Genomic DNA, 16,781 nt, shown 5'->3' with positions numbered 1-16,781 from the left:
TCATTTGCCTAATGATCAAAGGGTTTCAAATTTTGTAATTTTAATGGTCGATATGAGGTGTTTTCTCGTTTAACGGCGTAAAGATATCCAAATCAATTGAGTTTTTGTTCAAAAATTCTTTAAACTATTTAAAATAAGATTTATACTCTTGATCTTGATTACAAAACTCCTATCATCATTTTTTAAAGAATATTCATTTTCAACCGTTTATTTTTGTGTCCACTTGATGTATAAGAGAACAATATCGAAAATGTATGAAATTTGATTTTTAAATACTTCAAGTGGTATAGATCATGTTCAACGGTGTCGATCGTCGATTTGGAGGCTTCATCATTGAAACCAAATGGGTGGCAATGGAGCCAGTTTGCTATCGATAGTATTCTAGCTCAACTCTATATATATATAGAATCCGGCTACTATACTCTTATGAGTACGATCGCCCTCGTACTCATAAATTATTTTCGATGATAGAGCTTCCGAATCGACGATCCATACGTAAATATTATCTAAAGCATTTAAAACTTCTAGAAATTAAATTTTATAATTTTTCAATATTATTTACCTTACGATCAAAAGCTCACAAAATTGACAATTTTTAACGGCCGGTATGGAATACTTGCTAGTTTAACGGTGTAAAAGAATTGGAATAGGTTGAATTCTTGATAGAAAATTCTATACAGTACCTAGATAAAGATCAATAACTCTGATTTTAAATTGAAGGATCCAATCATCCATTTTTAGAACATCGTTCGATTTTGACTGTTTATTTTATGCCCATTTGATGGACTTTATTATGATTTCGAAAAATTACGAAATTTATTTTTTAGAAGTTTCAAATACTCTAGATCATATTTAATGTAGTGGATCGTCGATTCGGAAGCTCCATCATCGAAAACAACTTATGAGTACGAATGGCCCAATACTCATAAGAGTATGTAGCCCTACTCTCTCTCTCTCTCTCTCTCTTTCTCTCTCTCTCTCTCTCTCTCTATATATATATATATATATATATATATATATAGTTGAGCTGGAATACTATTAATAGTATTTGAACCTTTTTGTTATCGATTTTTTAACCGTTAGATCTACACTTTAACAACTCCACCTTTTAGATGATACTATTCAACTAACCACCCACTCACCCTTAGGGGGACCGCTACTAAATTCTTGGGGATCACTATCATTCTAACCCTATAATTTTTTATTCAATGATTAAAAATTTGATGGCAAAAAAGACAAATATTATAATTGTTTTCCAGCTCAATTCTAATTATATTATAGTACATACTTTTATTATTTGATTTTTAGCCCTATCTAAATATAAAGTTCAACTCAATTATAAAAGGTCATTTATAGTAAAGTTTCAATTATTAAACTTTGAACAAATAGGTAAGATTTTATAAATTTATTTTCTACATGTATATATATTTTTTAATCTTTTTAACTTGTTGTTCGTGAGCTAGCTCGTGTCCGGGTTGTTTATTAACGAGCTAGTTTTTTGGCTCGATACTTTAAGGAGTCGGCTCGTGTTCGACTCGCTTATAAAAACAAGCCGAACACGAGCGGGCCCAGCTCGCTCGTGTTCGGCTCGTTGACACCCCTATCTGTATTATACTGTACCAATAATTAAATAAAAAGTGGTGTATGAAACATGGATACACCCGGTGCTCTAGCAATACTTTTCTCCCTAGTAAAAGAACATAGGGCAAATTGCACCACTAGTCCCCAACCTTTAACCGGAGTTTTACTTTGATTCCCAAACTTTTATGTGTAATTTCTCGGTTCCTAAGCTTATTAAAAAAGTTCTACTTTAGTTTCTAAGGCTCTATTTGGATGCATGAATATCATATTTTGGATATCCTCTTAATTTATTCAGGTCGTGTTTGAATATAGGAAAAAGTTAAATATGATTTTAAATAAGAAGTTTAATTTTTTGCTTCTTAAAAATTCATGATTTGAAAGAATAACATACTTCATCTATAAAATAATTTATTTTACTCTAAAAAGTAGTTTGAAGTCCGAATATGATATTTTATTCTACACATTTAATAACTCTTTTTAAGTCTTTATACGGAATAAGTTATTCTTGAATAACTTATTTCAACGTTAAAATAGTGTCGGATCGTTGACGCCAATTATTAATCCTAAAATCTCGAGCTGTTAAAAGATACAATCAGTTCATTTACAATGTACAGACGCTCACAGGTCTCGATTGTGATTCGGCTTGTGATTCGGCCTAACCAACCTCATGCCACTTCGAGCATGACTCGGCTCAATCTGACCTCCCGTTATTTCGAACATAACTTGACTCAATCTAACTTTCCGCTGCAAGATAGGATGCTGACTCTTTAAAATAAAGAACAAGCCCTAAATATACTATTAATGGATAAATCATTTTTACAACTAGTGTATATGCAACTAGTGTATACACCATGCATTTGTTGACTATTTTCTGCAAGCAATAATTTTTAATTTAATATAAGGACTAAAATAAAAATTTTTAAGAAATTCAGAAACTACGATCTCGAGTTTCTTAGAGGTTAAGGACCAAATTAAAATTTGAATTAAAGTTTAGAAAAAGAGTCGAATACGGTGAGATATTTGACGAAATTATATTCAAGTCCATTGTTTTGAATACAAAATCGATCGGCTACGGATATGTGTCAGATCCTAAATTTTTATTACCATATTCGTTAAAAGCATATTCGAATACGATCGGATATTTCTTCAAATTAGAATATATATGAATCGAATTTGTATTCAAGTATTATTTAGATAATAATATATAATAATATGCACATATGAATATAAAATAGAATTAGCAATAATGCAACAAAAAGTTTACATTTGTGTTAGAATTTTTATTTATCTATATTAAATAAATTTAGTAGACATAAATACGAAACTCATAATAAAATAAGTAAAAAAATTACAATAAACCATTTTATTCCCCTCACAATATATATTAAATTATTAACCGCCCCTTTATCTCCCTAACAAAAGCAATGAAACCTAAATTTATATTTCAAATCCAAATTTATAATTAAAATTCAATATAAATTAAATTTTAAGAATCTATTGGTATAAAAATAAAACAGATGCATTTATAAACAACAGCCGTTCGATTTGAATCTACGGTAGATCAAAGGTTGTTTACTCATAGATTAAAATAATACTATTTTGATTAAATGGATAAAAAAAGAGATAAACATGAATAAAATTGAAAAGAGAAATAACAAACAACTCATCTTTTTTTTTTAAATAGTATAGATTCCACTATGATATATTTCGATATATCTGATTCAAAGTCAAATTATTTTTACACAAGCAAATTAAATTCAAATTTTATGATACTATTTACAGAATAATATCAAATCAAATTAAATTATATAACCGAATTATTTTATTTCGAAATCAACATCAAATTTAAATTATTTTACACTTAAACTAATGAACATGATTTATAAAAAATCTAGCCTTTAGGCAATATATGCTATAGTTTTATCTAATTAAGATATGTGTTATCAAAGAATGAAAACAAATTGTTAGGAGACACCATAAAGTAGATTTGAATTATTATTATTATTATTATTATTATTATTAAAGAATTTGCAACTCTACATAAGTTTTCTAAGTTTTGGCTAAAAATCGGAACATGTAAAATACAAATATAAAGATAATAATTTGATTAATTAAAAGTGGCGTTTGGTCCTCCGTAAATTAAATACCCAGAAAATAATTTTTTGCTAAAAAAGTATTTTTCGACTATTTCTAGAAAATTTCTTTTGAAAAGTTTATGAAAAAGTAATTTTTTATCCAAAAAAATAAAAACTGTGGACGAAGGTGTTTTCCATTAAAAAAAAAAAAAAAACTTTTTTCCGAGGAAATTGTTTTCCACACTTTAATTTTTTTTGAGGAATCCAACATTTATAATAAAAAAATATAGCTAAAAAACAAAACATCTAAAATACAAACTTAAACATAATTTGATTAATCTTAGCCTAAACCCTAGAATATATTTAGAACACTACATAAACTCAGTTTGATTATTATTTTTCATTCTGAAATAAATTTGCAACTACACATAGAAAGTCAAAATCAAAACATGTCAAATACAAATAGATATGAAAGTCGAAAAAAAAAAAAAAAAACTTTACCCCGTGTGGCTTAAAAATTCATTATAATTAAGCCTCTACTATTAAACGGAATAGAAAAACCTCTATATCTGATGATATATATATATTATATTAAATAATATATATATATTATATATATATATATATATATATAATATATATATATGTGTTGTTTTGTTTAACAGTATAAATATAAATCCGTACGTTACGTTAAAAAATACAAAAATAAAAATCACGCAGCGCTACGCTAAAGTGCGCTGTTTAAACTATAGAAAACAAACTAAAATGTATACAAAAAAAAAAAAAAAAAAAAAAGATAAAATCTTAAGACCTAATGAAAAGGAAGATCAGCCAACCAGATGGACATGTCTACCGAGCCTTCTAGCCACGGACGATCGCCAATCCAACGGTGCAGATCCAGCCGCCCTACGACGGTCGTCTCCGCCGTCCTGGCCAGGCACTTGCCGACGTTCCTGAGGGTGCCCCGGCCGACGAGAAGCTGGCGGGACGAGGTCCCGACGTCGGCCACGACGTTGTGGCGGACGACCTCGACCTCCAGACTGGCGTGCCTCAGCGCGCGGTCGACCGGCAGCACGAACAGCGGGCGCCATGCCCTGGTCTGCGCGGCCGTCGTCGGCATGCGGGCGCAGGGAATTCTCGCCGAGCCGACCGGGCCGAGCCACACGTGTATTAAGCAGTCTGGCCCCCACGACGGGCCGCCGTAGCCCTGCATCCGCGGATTTCTGCACTCCACCATTAGGCACGGCTGTCGCACTTCGTCCGGCCGCTCCATCGATCTCTCACAAAACCATGCAGAATAATAATGTAAAAAAATATATATATAACTCCCGTACTCTCTCTCTCTATATATATAATAAATTAGGCTATTATTATACTATTAATAATACGATGCGATTCGAACTATTAGATTTAGATTTTCGGCCCTTGGATAATGATCTCAAAAGATTGAGTGGGTGATTGGTTGAATATTATTATCTAACGGTTAAAAATGACTAAAGATTAGATTTAATGGTGATAAACTCGAAACCACGAAGTCTTTGGTGCTATCGATAATATAATAACCGGACTCATATATATATATAATATATAGATTTATGGTACTATATTATCGATAGTATCAAACATTTGTTACTATCGAGTTTTTTCAGCCGTTGGATAAAAGATAGGGATGTCAATGGGTATGGATATCCGAAATATTATCCGAATTCGAACGGGGCGGTTTACCCGAGCTAAACGGATATGGATTCGGTTATGGATATAGAAAATAAAAACCCGACGGATATGGATACGGGTATAGATTTTGTATTTACCTGATCCGAATCCAAACCCGACCCGAACCCGAATAAATTATATATATATATATATATATATATATAAGCGTATAGGAATTCCGACAATGACAGACGGAATCCAAAAAGAAATAAAATAATATTACCTACGAATGGTTATGATTAATATGTTAAAAATATCTCAAATAAAAATAAACGGTTATAATTAATCTCTAAAAAAAATAATATTCCCTACGAATGGTTATGATTAATTTTTTAAAAATATCTCAAATCAATAAGAACGGTTATGATCAATCTATTAAATCTCTACTATATAAAAATCTATTCTCTACAAATGCTTATGATCAATTTGTTAAAAAAAAAATCTCAAATAAGAACAATCAATTTATTAAAAAATAGTCCTATCTATCTATAAATTCAATCCTACGAACGATTATAATCAATTTGTTAAAAAAAACCTCAAATAAAAACAAACTGCTATGATCAATTTGTAAAAAAAAAAAGCATTCCTATTTATCTATTTTACATTAAAATTTGAGTTTAAATTATGAATTAAATTTAATTTTTGATATCAAATTTAAATTAACAATTAATTTTTTTATTACAGTGGATCAATCTTAAATTTTAAAATTTGAAAATAAATATAAATTAAATTTTGATGCTTTTAGTTTAAAACACATATTTAAATTTAATTCATCAAAAATCAAAAAGTATATAAAAATGTTCGATGTATATAAAAAAAGAACACATAATAGAAATATTTCTAATAAAATATAATATATTATTTATATAATGTAGTTTTATTATAAAATTTGGATTTATATAATGTACACATTTATATTGGTTTGAAATATATTATAATAATTAATTGTTACGTGCATTTGCAAGTACATTCAACTAGTATATATATATATAATATATATATATATATAATATATATATATTATATATTATATTATATATATATATATATAAAATATTTAATAATTTTTAGCTTTTAGATTTTTATTTAACGGTATGGATTTTTGAAACCCGCCAGGTTCTGGTCCGGATACGGATTTTAATTTGGTTTTCGGGTTCGGGTCCGGGTTGACCAAATTCTCTGTAGTATCCTGATATAATTAATAACTTAACTTTTAATGTAAACAGTTTGAGTCCCCAAATTTTTACATGTGTATTGCAATTTCTAATGGATAAAATAAGTAGATTCTCTTAACAAAATAACAAAATAACTTTTAATGCAAACAGTTTGAGTCCCCAAATTATGCTACTATACTATCGATAGTACCAAGTCCTTGGTACTATTGAGTTTTCTACCGTTAGATCTATCCTTTGATTATTTCCACCGTTAGATTATACTATTAAACCAACCACCCACTCAACCCTAGGGAACTACTATCAATTTAATCAGGACCACTATCATCCTAACGGCACATCTAGTCATCTAACGACCGAAAACTCAATAGTACCAAGGGCTTGGTACTATTGATAGTATAGTAGCATAATTCTGTCTATCCTTGCAAAAGTCTTAATGTTTGCAAAAATATTTTTGCCGTTACAATCAGTTAGAAAATTTTAGTTAACCATAGGTTAAATATTTAATCCTGATTAATTTATAAGATAACTTTACATTTTTACTCATCTTATATTATACTGTTGTGGTTTTTGTAGGGACATATTTGTGATGGCAAAATTGACATTTCACTTATTTGGACAAATTTAAAAATATTAGAACCTTCGCAGGAACAATATATAAAAGTTTAACTTTTTAGGAATACAAATGCAATTCACTATATTTGCAAAGACTTGTGCGCATTTAATCCTATATATATATATATATATATATATATATATATAACAAAACTACTATACTTCCAATAATACAAAATTATTGGTTCTATTAGGTTTTTACCCCTTAGATGGTTCCAAATTATATAGTTTTGCATATTTTCACTTTACCGCCCTATGATTTAAAGCGTTTCACTTTGCTAACTATAGTTTTTTTTTTTTTCCCCTTTTAACCTTAAGAATTTAACATCAAATAAAGCTGTAAGTGCTAAAATTTATAAGTATAGAGTAGTAAAGTGATACACTTTATGGCTCGTGGGAACTAAATTGTAATATTTTACTTACCTCTATTTTTTGATTTGCTTATAAATTATTCAGTCCCATATATATTATGCGAAATTTATCATTAGAGAGGTTATTTATTTATCTCAAAATATAACCAGAAAAGAGATGGTGATCATATTTTCATATTAGATTTATCAATAGAAAAAAAAAAAGAAAGTAGAATGTATGAAGATTCTCTGTACTATCCTGATATAATTAATAACTTATCCTTAACTTTTAATTTAAACAGTTTGAGTCCCCAAATTTTTACATATGTATTGCACTGTCTAATGGATAAGATAAGTAGATTCTCTTAACAAAATAACTATTTTATACTTAATTAATTTTTGACTTACTTTTTTAATCAATGAGTGACAAAAAAAAACACAAAAAAGTTATTTACAGCAAGAATCAAAATTTTTCCTTATTAGAAACAAAAGTGTTACATACGTTAAAAAAATCCAGTAAAAATCGTACAAATCAATATGATACCCCTACAAAATAGAGGCACGGATGATTCAGAGAACCTATTCAATACTCTAATTCCCCAGAAAATGAAAAGAAATTAAAAAAAAAAAGAAAAAAAGAAAGATAGCCCAGTTTAAATAATATAAAATGCTATGATTCATTCACCTTTCCTTACTGTTCTTGCACATACATTTTCACTGAACTTTTTAAAGCTTCAACAACATTAGATACAACACAATCTTTAAAAACAGTTAGTTGATCAGATTAATAGGCCTCAAACAAAAATCTGACACCAAAAATCTGATGGTGGAAACTTCTATACAGTAGTAAACTAGTCATTTTACGCCAAAATGGTGTCCGAGGTTTCAGTTCTTTCCCAATCAGCGATCTTCTCGACGAACTCGGTTTGGATCCGACACCATGTCCATCATCATCTTCTCAGGGGAATCCTCCCAGCTAGCAAAAGTTTTCAGATCAACCTGCCGCAAAAAATTCGAAGCATGCAATTTAACGTAGTATTGTGAAACAACCGTTGTACTCTATTGTGAAACAACCGTTGTACTCTATTGTGAAACAACCGTTGTACTCTAAAAGCTTAAGCTGTTAGAGAACGGTGTTTAAACATTTTTATATTTAACACTCCCCCTCACGTCTGGGCTCGAGACTTTTTAATCAGCCCATGACGTGGGCTTGAAATAAATGGGAGGAAATTAATATGCTAGGAGCCTGGCGTGACTCGAGCTTAGGACCTCCTGCTCTGATACCATATGAAACAACCGTTGTACTCTAAAAGCTTAAACTGTTAGAGAACGGTGTTTAAACATTTTTATATTTAACAAGTATCACGTGCGAATTGGCAAATATTCAAGGTTGTTTTGGCCTAGTTGGAAGCTTCTGCAATAGTGTTTAGGGATGCAAATGGATCCGGGTTGGTGGAGCTCCAGCCCGAACCGGCCCGACCCGCCAAAGATCCGCCATGTTTGCATCCCTAATAGTTTTGTTCGAAGGATATTCACTAAAATATCTGCAAATTTGTATGCGAAAGAAGCAGAAGCACCAGCTAAGAGGCTCTGCCTTTTGAAGCTACAAGCTCATTTTAGCGTCGCAGCACAGCTTCTATGTTTGTCGGCCAAACATCTAGTTTCTAGAAGGCTAGAAGCTTTCCATTCAGCCAAGGCCAAAGAGGCACTATAAATCAAAATCAAACTTCAAAATCTGAACCTTTCTTCGCTGCTCCGAGAAGAGCACTTCTCTCTTCTTATACGCATCCTGCTTCTCTTTCGCTCTTTCTCCGCCAAAACCCCATACTTCAACCTCTGCTATTGAAGCTTCAACAGGCAAGAAACCCTACATTGCAGATTCGACATGCATTTGATAAACGCCGTATTGTCATGAACCTCATTCAATTTTGTTTGCACCGTATACTTAAACTTCATGAAGGAGATTTATGCATGACATGCATTTATACATCAGAAGTTTGCACATTGCAAATAAGCATAGGCAGCATAAATACCAACAACATTTATTCGATGGCGTGAATAATTTCAATTTCCACTTGTTTTACTATATAAAACAACCGTTGTTCTTCAATACCTTAAGCTGCCAGAAAACGATGTTTTTAATATGTATATTTAACACTATCCCTCACGTCTGGACTTAAAGGCTTTGTGATAAGTCTAAGAGGTTGGCATGAATTAAATGGGAGGAAATTAAATAACGCTAGAAGCCTAACGAAACTCGAACTCAAAATCTCCTGCTCTTATACTATATTAAAGAATAAGAAACAACCATTGTTCTCTAATAGTTTAAGCTATAAGAAAACAGTGCTTTTAGTATTTATATTCAACACCACTCAAATACCTTCTTTAACAACGGGTATATGCAAGTTGATAAGTCAGGAGCAACGAGCATATGAACTCCCATAAAGGCCAATTGTTTAGAGAAGAGAAGGAGAACCAAAAAATTATTTTTGTAAGAACTCCACAGATGTGAGTCTGACCTGATTGGGAATAAGAGAGCCGTGCTGGTAGGTTTTGTCAACTGCATGGTGGCGAATCGTAACTCTAGCAAAGTCTTCATCTACGAAAATCCTCTCGTTCCCTATCGTCCCACCGAATCCCAAGCCAAAGGGCTTTGGATTTGGTTCATATACTCTTACAGTCGGATGCAGGTGACAATACATGAAGTTCTGCTCCTTTCCTGCTTCAAAATAATATCTTCATTAACTTAACTTTGTGGTATTAAGAGAAAAGGTTAAAATCATCCTGCTGTTTACATACCAGACGGAGAGAGTACATGGAAAATGGGGTGGATGGCATAAAGATATCCAGAGCTCCCGAAAAATGTGTCCCTGTTTTCGAATCCCTGCTCAGTTAGCACACCAATCACCCATCTTCGACCGCTAGTGCCACCCTCATCGGCATCTGCTGAATTTGCAGACAGCAAAATCAGTAAGGGTCCGTTGTATCCTTCGACACAGGACCAGAACCTGCTCAATCCCTTTCCGTGAACTGATGACCTGCAAATATATATGGTAAAGGATAATGAGAAACTAGTTTCCACAGCAGTGATCATCTCACTTGGCAAGTCTACAGAATAAGAGCACGCCTCTCTTCACGAGACAAAATTGATGCATAAACAGTTAAAACAGCATATGAAGCCACTTCATGATGATCTCTTCTTGTGCGATGATGATATAATCTCAATCATAACGGCAATCCTGGGAACTTAACCACGTAGAAATTTATTAGGTGCTATGTCTTGCTTGTTTGCATTCATAATACAGACAAAAAGAAAAAAAGGAAAAAGCTCAGCTTTTAGAAAGTGCAACTAAGAAACATGTGAAAATATTAGAAATACACTTCTAAACTAAAGTGATCTACCCTATCAAACAAATAATTACTGTCTCATTAATACAATGATTTTATTGCGATTTAATTTAAGTCTAACAAAGTATTATGGAACTAGTACACAGGCATTTTACTGTTGCTAAATGTAGAGTTAACAGATGATAATCCAACATCACTATCATACAATCTCCAATAACGATCTACAAAACATATTATCGTCATACTCCCTATATTACCAAGCAATTAGTCTTCAAAATCACCTGACAAGAATAATTTGAACTCTAGATGGTATCTTTGAATCATATTGAGAGCAATTCATATTTTCCAGCTACTTAAATTACCTAGGTTGTATATTGTGACATATGCAGCGCACTGTTGGGAGGCACTAAATGACAAAAAGAAAGGGCCGAGTCATCACCGTTATCAAGATGTTCTTGCAGGCTTGTAAGTAGAAAAGAAACTAGGAAAGACATAAAACTAGGAATAAAATGAGTTTCTATAGAACGATCAAAGTAACCAGAAAATATGTAAATGAAGTTATAGCCTACCTATAAAGAAGGTTCTCCAGGCCCATCCCGAAGAAGGATGCGCCTAAAAATTCTTCACTCAAGTTACTTCTAAGGGTGAGGGAGATTGCCCATGCCCTCGCTCTTGTTAGAAGATAAGCATCATGAACATCAGTTGAGGAATTACTTACGGTTGCTATGTCATCAGAATTTTCCTGCATGAAACAACAACTATCCAGTCAGAATTTTAAGAAGTTGCTTTAATGACCCATATACATGTAAATCACAAGAAATATTCTGGATTATGTCAGAGTTGAACAATTAAACACGAAAACAACCTCTAATGATGGCAAGCGATCTGTCCAAAAGACCAGGAAGCACAAATGATGTTTGGAAATGTATGCATGGGGAGTTACATCTAAGTATGAGATTTAGACTGCGGAGAGGTCCCTTGATACTCTCTCTCTCTCTCCTTTTCCTTTTTTTGTTGTTGTTGTTGTTGGGGGGGGGTGAGGGGTGGGGTGTTGGTATGTGGCGGAGTATTTTAAGTGGAAGCGATATAAATTCGGTGCTCATACATTCTTCTTATTGCGAGCATGGCCTTGTTGACTTTCTTCAAAAACTTCTCTACAAATATTCAATCTAACTTACATTGATCCTTTCTGAAATCCAAGAGACAGAGAGAGCATGTACAACACCCTATCTAAGGAAAATAGGTGAGGCAATAACTATCAATGCCTACGTAAGGTACATGAAATTTCTACGAAGTATCAATCTTTTTTTAACAAATTAAAATAAATATGGTCAAATTAAAGAGATTCATCGTGCAAAGAAAATGCAGGATGCTGTGCATTTTAACAAGTTAGTCCTACATTATCTTGCTTGGTTGTGTTATTAAACAATTAATGAAACGATTACCATCTGTTAGCCTAGTTAGGGTTTATTTGTATTTTCTTTATGTATTATTGGTTTAGTGAGTCACATGACTGTCACATGACTATATTTGTACATTGTTTATAAATACTAATGAAAACTCTAGTGGTCAAGTATTGCTCATTCTGTCATCACAGGTCAACACGATCAGTGTCGTACCATGCCAATAGAGTATAGGCAGGATACTATAATCCTCGTGAAAGAAAATTATATAACGAAAAACCACTTATGAACCCTTATCATGCCGAGCATGTGTGTTGTGTGCCAAAAAGCACCCAATGTGTCCAACTCATGTTAAGGGCATCCGACAAGTGATGCGACCCACAATGTACCAAGACATAATGTGCACAGATAAAATGTGCAAATGGCGGCATATCAAGGCACAGGAATCTTTGTCCTCATCAAGGCATTTTCTTCTTCTTTTTTTTTCCTTGTATGATTGAGGTACTATCTACCAGATTTGAAATCTAAAGTGTAAAGGCCAAGCAACAAATGGAAGTAAATTATATGAGAAACCACCAACATCTTTTCAACATCTTTTTAGCAATGACCACAGCAAGATATTGGATTTATTTTCAATGATACGTCTTCTTACTGAACAAAAAAAAAAACCGAAAACACTTTGGAGCTCCCCCCAATGCTAGAAAATAGCTGTGGGAACTACAACCAAAGAAGCATACTGCCAATGCTTATCTAGGGGCAGTTCCCACCACTACTTTCTAGCATCGGAGGAGGGAAACTACATAGCACTTTCGGGTTTTTGAATGCTCTAAAGCATCAAAGTGGGCGTGTTTAGCCACCACATTCCCAAACTAGGACTCGGTGGTTCAATTTCCACATTATTTATCCCTTAAAAGTAGGCACATGAAATGGTAAAGAATGAATCCACAAACCTCGGAAGAAGCAGCACAAGCTCGAACTTTTTGATGCACATAGTGTGAAAGGCTGCTCGCCAGACCGGAAGCAGTTGTCAAGACCCATGTCTGAAGCTTCTGCACAGGAATAGCCTTCTCTAGACCCAAGAAATCGCAATTCCAAATACCCGCATCATCCCCTATCACATTACATGAAACTAACGCTGACAGTATCATATGGGTCACATCCAGCAGGACCAAAACATCCTTCTCCCCCTTGGATTGCTTCGTGATCCTCAAACAGTGCATCATAATCCAACACATCCACAGAAACATGAGTAGATCGCTCGACCCAAAAGATCCACTGACCTTTCCACAATCATCATCATCATCAGAGTCAAACTCCAAACTGCATGTAAGACCCGCTTCCCTAGAGGCTGTAGAGTAGAGCTTGTATAGCATATTAATGGACTGCGACAGGGGCTTTCTCGCACAGCAGCGATTATAGCCTCTCAAGAAACCAACCCAACTGAATCCGCCGTCGCCGGGAGCAAAGAAGAGGGAGACTATGGAAGGACCGAGGTGGCGAATTAGTTCCGGAAACTGGTCGGGTACTGCAAGTGATTCCGAAGAAAACGATGTGGTGTTTGTAGAGAACACTTCCTGAGAAGAACATACGAGTCAGACTAGGCTACACTGGCTACGCTGAGAGGATCTGGACCGAAATTCTTCCTTCTCAAAATCAAAACTCAATTGCTTGATTTGACAATAACTACGACTAGAAATGGTTAGGAGCACTTGAAGATACTATAAACCGAATATCATGGTCTATTAATACATTATATCAATGCATCAAGTCTGTAAGATTTGATCATTTCAATGGTTGAGTAAAATGTCTTGTCGGCCTAACAATTAAGACTCCATTTGGCATCAAATCTAAATGAAATTCTATGGAATTTAAATGATAAAAATTAAGTTGAAAATTCATTTAGAAACGAAATTTGTTTGTTTGACATAAATTAGACTTCAATAAATTCTATTTCGCTTTTCCACCGGTAAAAGATGAGATTTTATTTCAATATGTTTGTTTTCATAATATATCCGTCCTTATTTCATAATAAGAGATGTCATTTGAGCGTCATTGATAAAGTAATACTTAAGCAAACGAATTCTCACCGAATTTGATCAAATTCATCTTTATAGAGAGAAAATCTAATCAAATCATTCCGAACGAACTGAAATTTCCATTAATTCATGCTTCAAGAAATGGAATAATTCCAATTCTGGAAAATTCTAGAGCCACCCAGTAAGTAGAAAATCTTAGAAGAAAACTTTGATTGTCTTGATCGCGAACAAAGACTCTGATCTTCAATTAAGAAATGCCACTCATTCAATTTATGCATAGGTAGAATTCATTAAAAATTTATAACTTCTGGCTTTGGTAATTTCAAATACTCCACAGTCTGTTTCGGCAGCAGATCTGAATGTAATTCACTAGAAATTACAAGAATTCAGTTGAATTCGTTTAGAAATGAGATCTTCTGTTCAGAATAAATTTAAGGACAATTCGTTTCTTGTTTGTTTTCGTCGCTCGGAAAATAACATTTCATGTAATAAACTCGGTCAGATACGCCTCAGATAATAATAACTATGCTTAAGCATTTTGGTTGGGTGGTTTGATACATTTCATTTCAATGTTGAGAAATAAAAAATGACTTTGATCTTGAATTCAATTTACAGCATTAATTAATTTGTAGGTTCTTGGAGTTTTGGGGGTTTTGAGATTATTTATTGAGTAGTACCTGAAGGGAAGGGATGGGGATGGTGGAGTTAGGGTTGGAGAGTTTGGAGAAGGCTGCCCGGAGAGTGGGGAGGGATCCGGTGGAGGCAGCCAGCGATTCCTCCTGCTGCTGGTGGTCCTGGGATTGGGAGGAAGACTGCTGCTGGGTGGAAGATGAAGCACCCATCTCTCCTTCTTCTTCTTTTTCTTCTGCTTCTTCTTCTTTTGCTTGTTGTGTTGATGATGTGTATATAATAATTAAATGCAATATAGAGGAGTTTATTTATTAGGAGGAAGAGAAATTGTCTTTTGAAGGTTCCAAGGGGCGAAAGAAAAACTTTGATCGCAGAAAAAGGAGGTCGGTGAGAGGGAGCAGGAGATTGACACGCCTGTCCTACTGAAGTTACAATCCTTTTTCTTGTTTGTTATTGTTGGGGCTTTGTTTTGCATTTAACCTCCTCGAAAATGGTTTACGAATAAATAATCTTAACATATAGATGGTATTTTAAGTTAAATATAATAATTTAATTACCATATTTAAACCGTGTTTTGTTTTGTTTTTTTTTTTTTTTTTTTTTTTGTATTTGGCCTCCTAAAAAAAAATATTTTAAAATAGTCTCAGCAAATTTATATTTGTAAAAATAGTCCTAGCCCTGCCACGTAGACGCCACGTCAGTGCCATGTTAGCAGGGTTGGACCAGTTTGTTAAGTTAAACACGGTGAATGATTCACCGTGTCTAAATGGAAAATATAAGTATAGAATACGGTAAATTATTCACCGTGTTTGAATATGACGAATGATTTACCGTGTTCAACTTAACACCCCTCCAACTTGCGTGGCGCTGATGTGACGCCTGCATGGCGAGGATAAGGTCAAATTTGTAATTATAAATTTGATGGGACTATTTGTAAAAAAAATTTTGAGGGAGCCAAATGCTAAAAAAGCCCTATTTAAAAATGGTTATTGGATCACCGTATTACTTTTTGTATTTTTTATCCTCCCTAAGTAGTTAATAAAGAGAGACTATAGTGTGAATATAAAAACGACGATTCAATTACTGTGTTGAATTTAAAAATGCCAATGTGGCACTCCATGGCAAGAAGAGGGACATGTATATAAATATAAATTTGCTATAACCATTTGTAAAAAAAAAAAAAATTGAGAGGGCCAAATGCGAAAAAGCCCTTGTAGTTATTTTTTATTCCACGAATTAAGCTCCTATGCATTTAAAAGCATAGATATTGATGAAATAGTATGATTTAAATGATAAGATTGAATTGAGCTCCTATGCTTTTAAAAGTATAGATATTGGTGAAATGGTATGATTTAAATGGTGAAATTGGTTAAACGGATAGATCTAATAGTGAAAAATTTGCAAGCACAAAAAACTTAGTGCTTTTAAAAGCACTAATGTTGGACTCCTATCTCTACATCCTTAAAAAGTGAACATAAATTTTAGATGCTTTTGCTTATTTATCTTTTATTACTGTACAAAATTTTGTAATTTATTCTGAAATTATCAAAAAGTTCCTTTCTGAAATCCAATCCCATACTTGCATTTGATTCGAGTACAAGTAAAAACTGCTCATTTAGGGATAAGTACAAGTTCACGTAAACGCAGGAACTAGACCAATTTTACGTTTGGATGAAAATTAAATTATTTCTTGGAATAAGGTAAATAATATTTGAATGGTTAAATTGCAATAAAAAGACTAAAAGTTATAATTTTAAATTAAAAATATTTTATCTAATTAATTAATATCTTAATTAAAAATAATTTAATAAATTAATAAATTTATTAGCTATAAATATTGTATAAGATAATAAAAATA

The 16,781-nt window shown here is 32.9% G+C and overlaps 1 protein-coding gene across 1 annotated transcript; it reads right to left on the bottom strand.

The window, feature by feature from the left end:
* On the bottom strand, positions 8,159 to 15,357 carry LOC109728760. Its single transcript, XM_020259281.1, has 7 exons — positions 14,971 to 15,357; positions 13,208 to 13,831; positions 11,424 to 11,596; positions 10,306 to 10,544; positions 10,026 to 10,225; positions 9,248 to 9,373; positions 8,159 to 8,505 (listed from the first exon to the last, which is right to left on the bottom strand). The coding sequence occupies exons 1-7, from the start codon at positions 15,133 to 15,135 to the stop codon at positions 8,407 to 8,409; spliced, it is 1,626 nt and encodes a 541-aa protein (XP_020114870.1). The 5' UTR covers positions 15,136 to 15,357; the 3' UTR covers positions 8,159 to 8,406.

This window comes from Ananas comosus, linkage group 24 (genome assembly GCF_001540865.1).
Source record: "Ananas comosus cultivar F153 linkage group 24, ASM154086v1, whole genome shotgun sequence".
Taxonomy (NCBI): Eukaryota; Viridiplantae; Streptophyta; class Magnoliopsida; order Poales; family Bromeliaceae; genus Ananas; species Ananas comosus.
The sequence above is the reverse complement of the archived record's forward strand: the minus strand, read 5'-3'. Positions and strand labels throughout refer to the sequence as shown.

Bases quoted from the DNA above. Each gene is read 5' to 3' on its own strand.
- LOC109728760 (XM_020259281.1), bottom strand. From the start codon at position 15,135: ATGGGTGCTTCATCTTCCACCCAGCAGCAGTCTTCCTCCCAATCCCAG. The intron at 11,597-13,207 runs GTTTGTGGATTC...TGTTTCATGCAG, and splicing joins CTTGTGCTGCTTCTTCCGAG to GAAAATTCTGATGACATAGC. The intron at 10,226-10,305 runs GTATGTAAACAG...ATTTTGAAGCAG, and splicing joins CCATGTACTCTCTCCGTCTG to GAAAGGAGCAGAACTTCATG.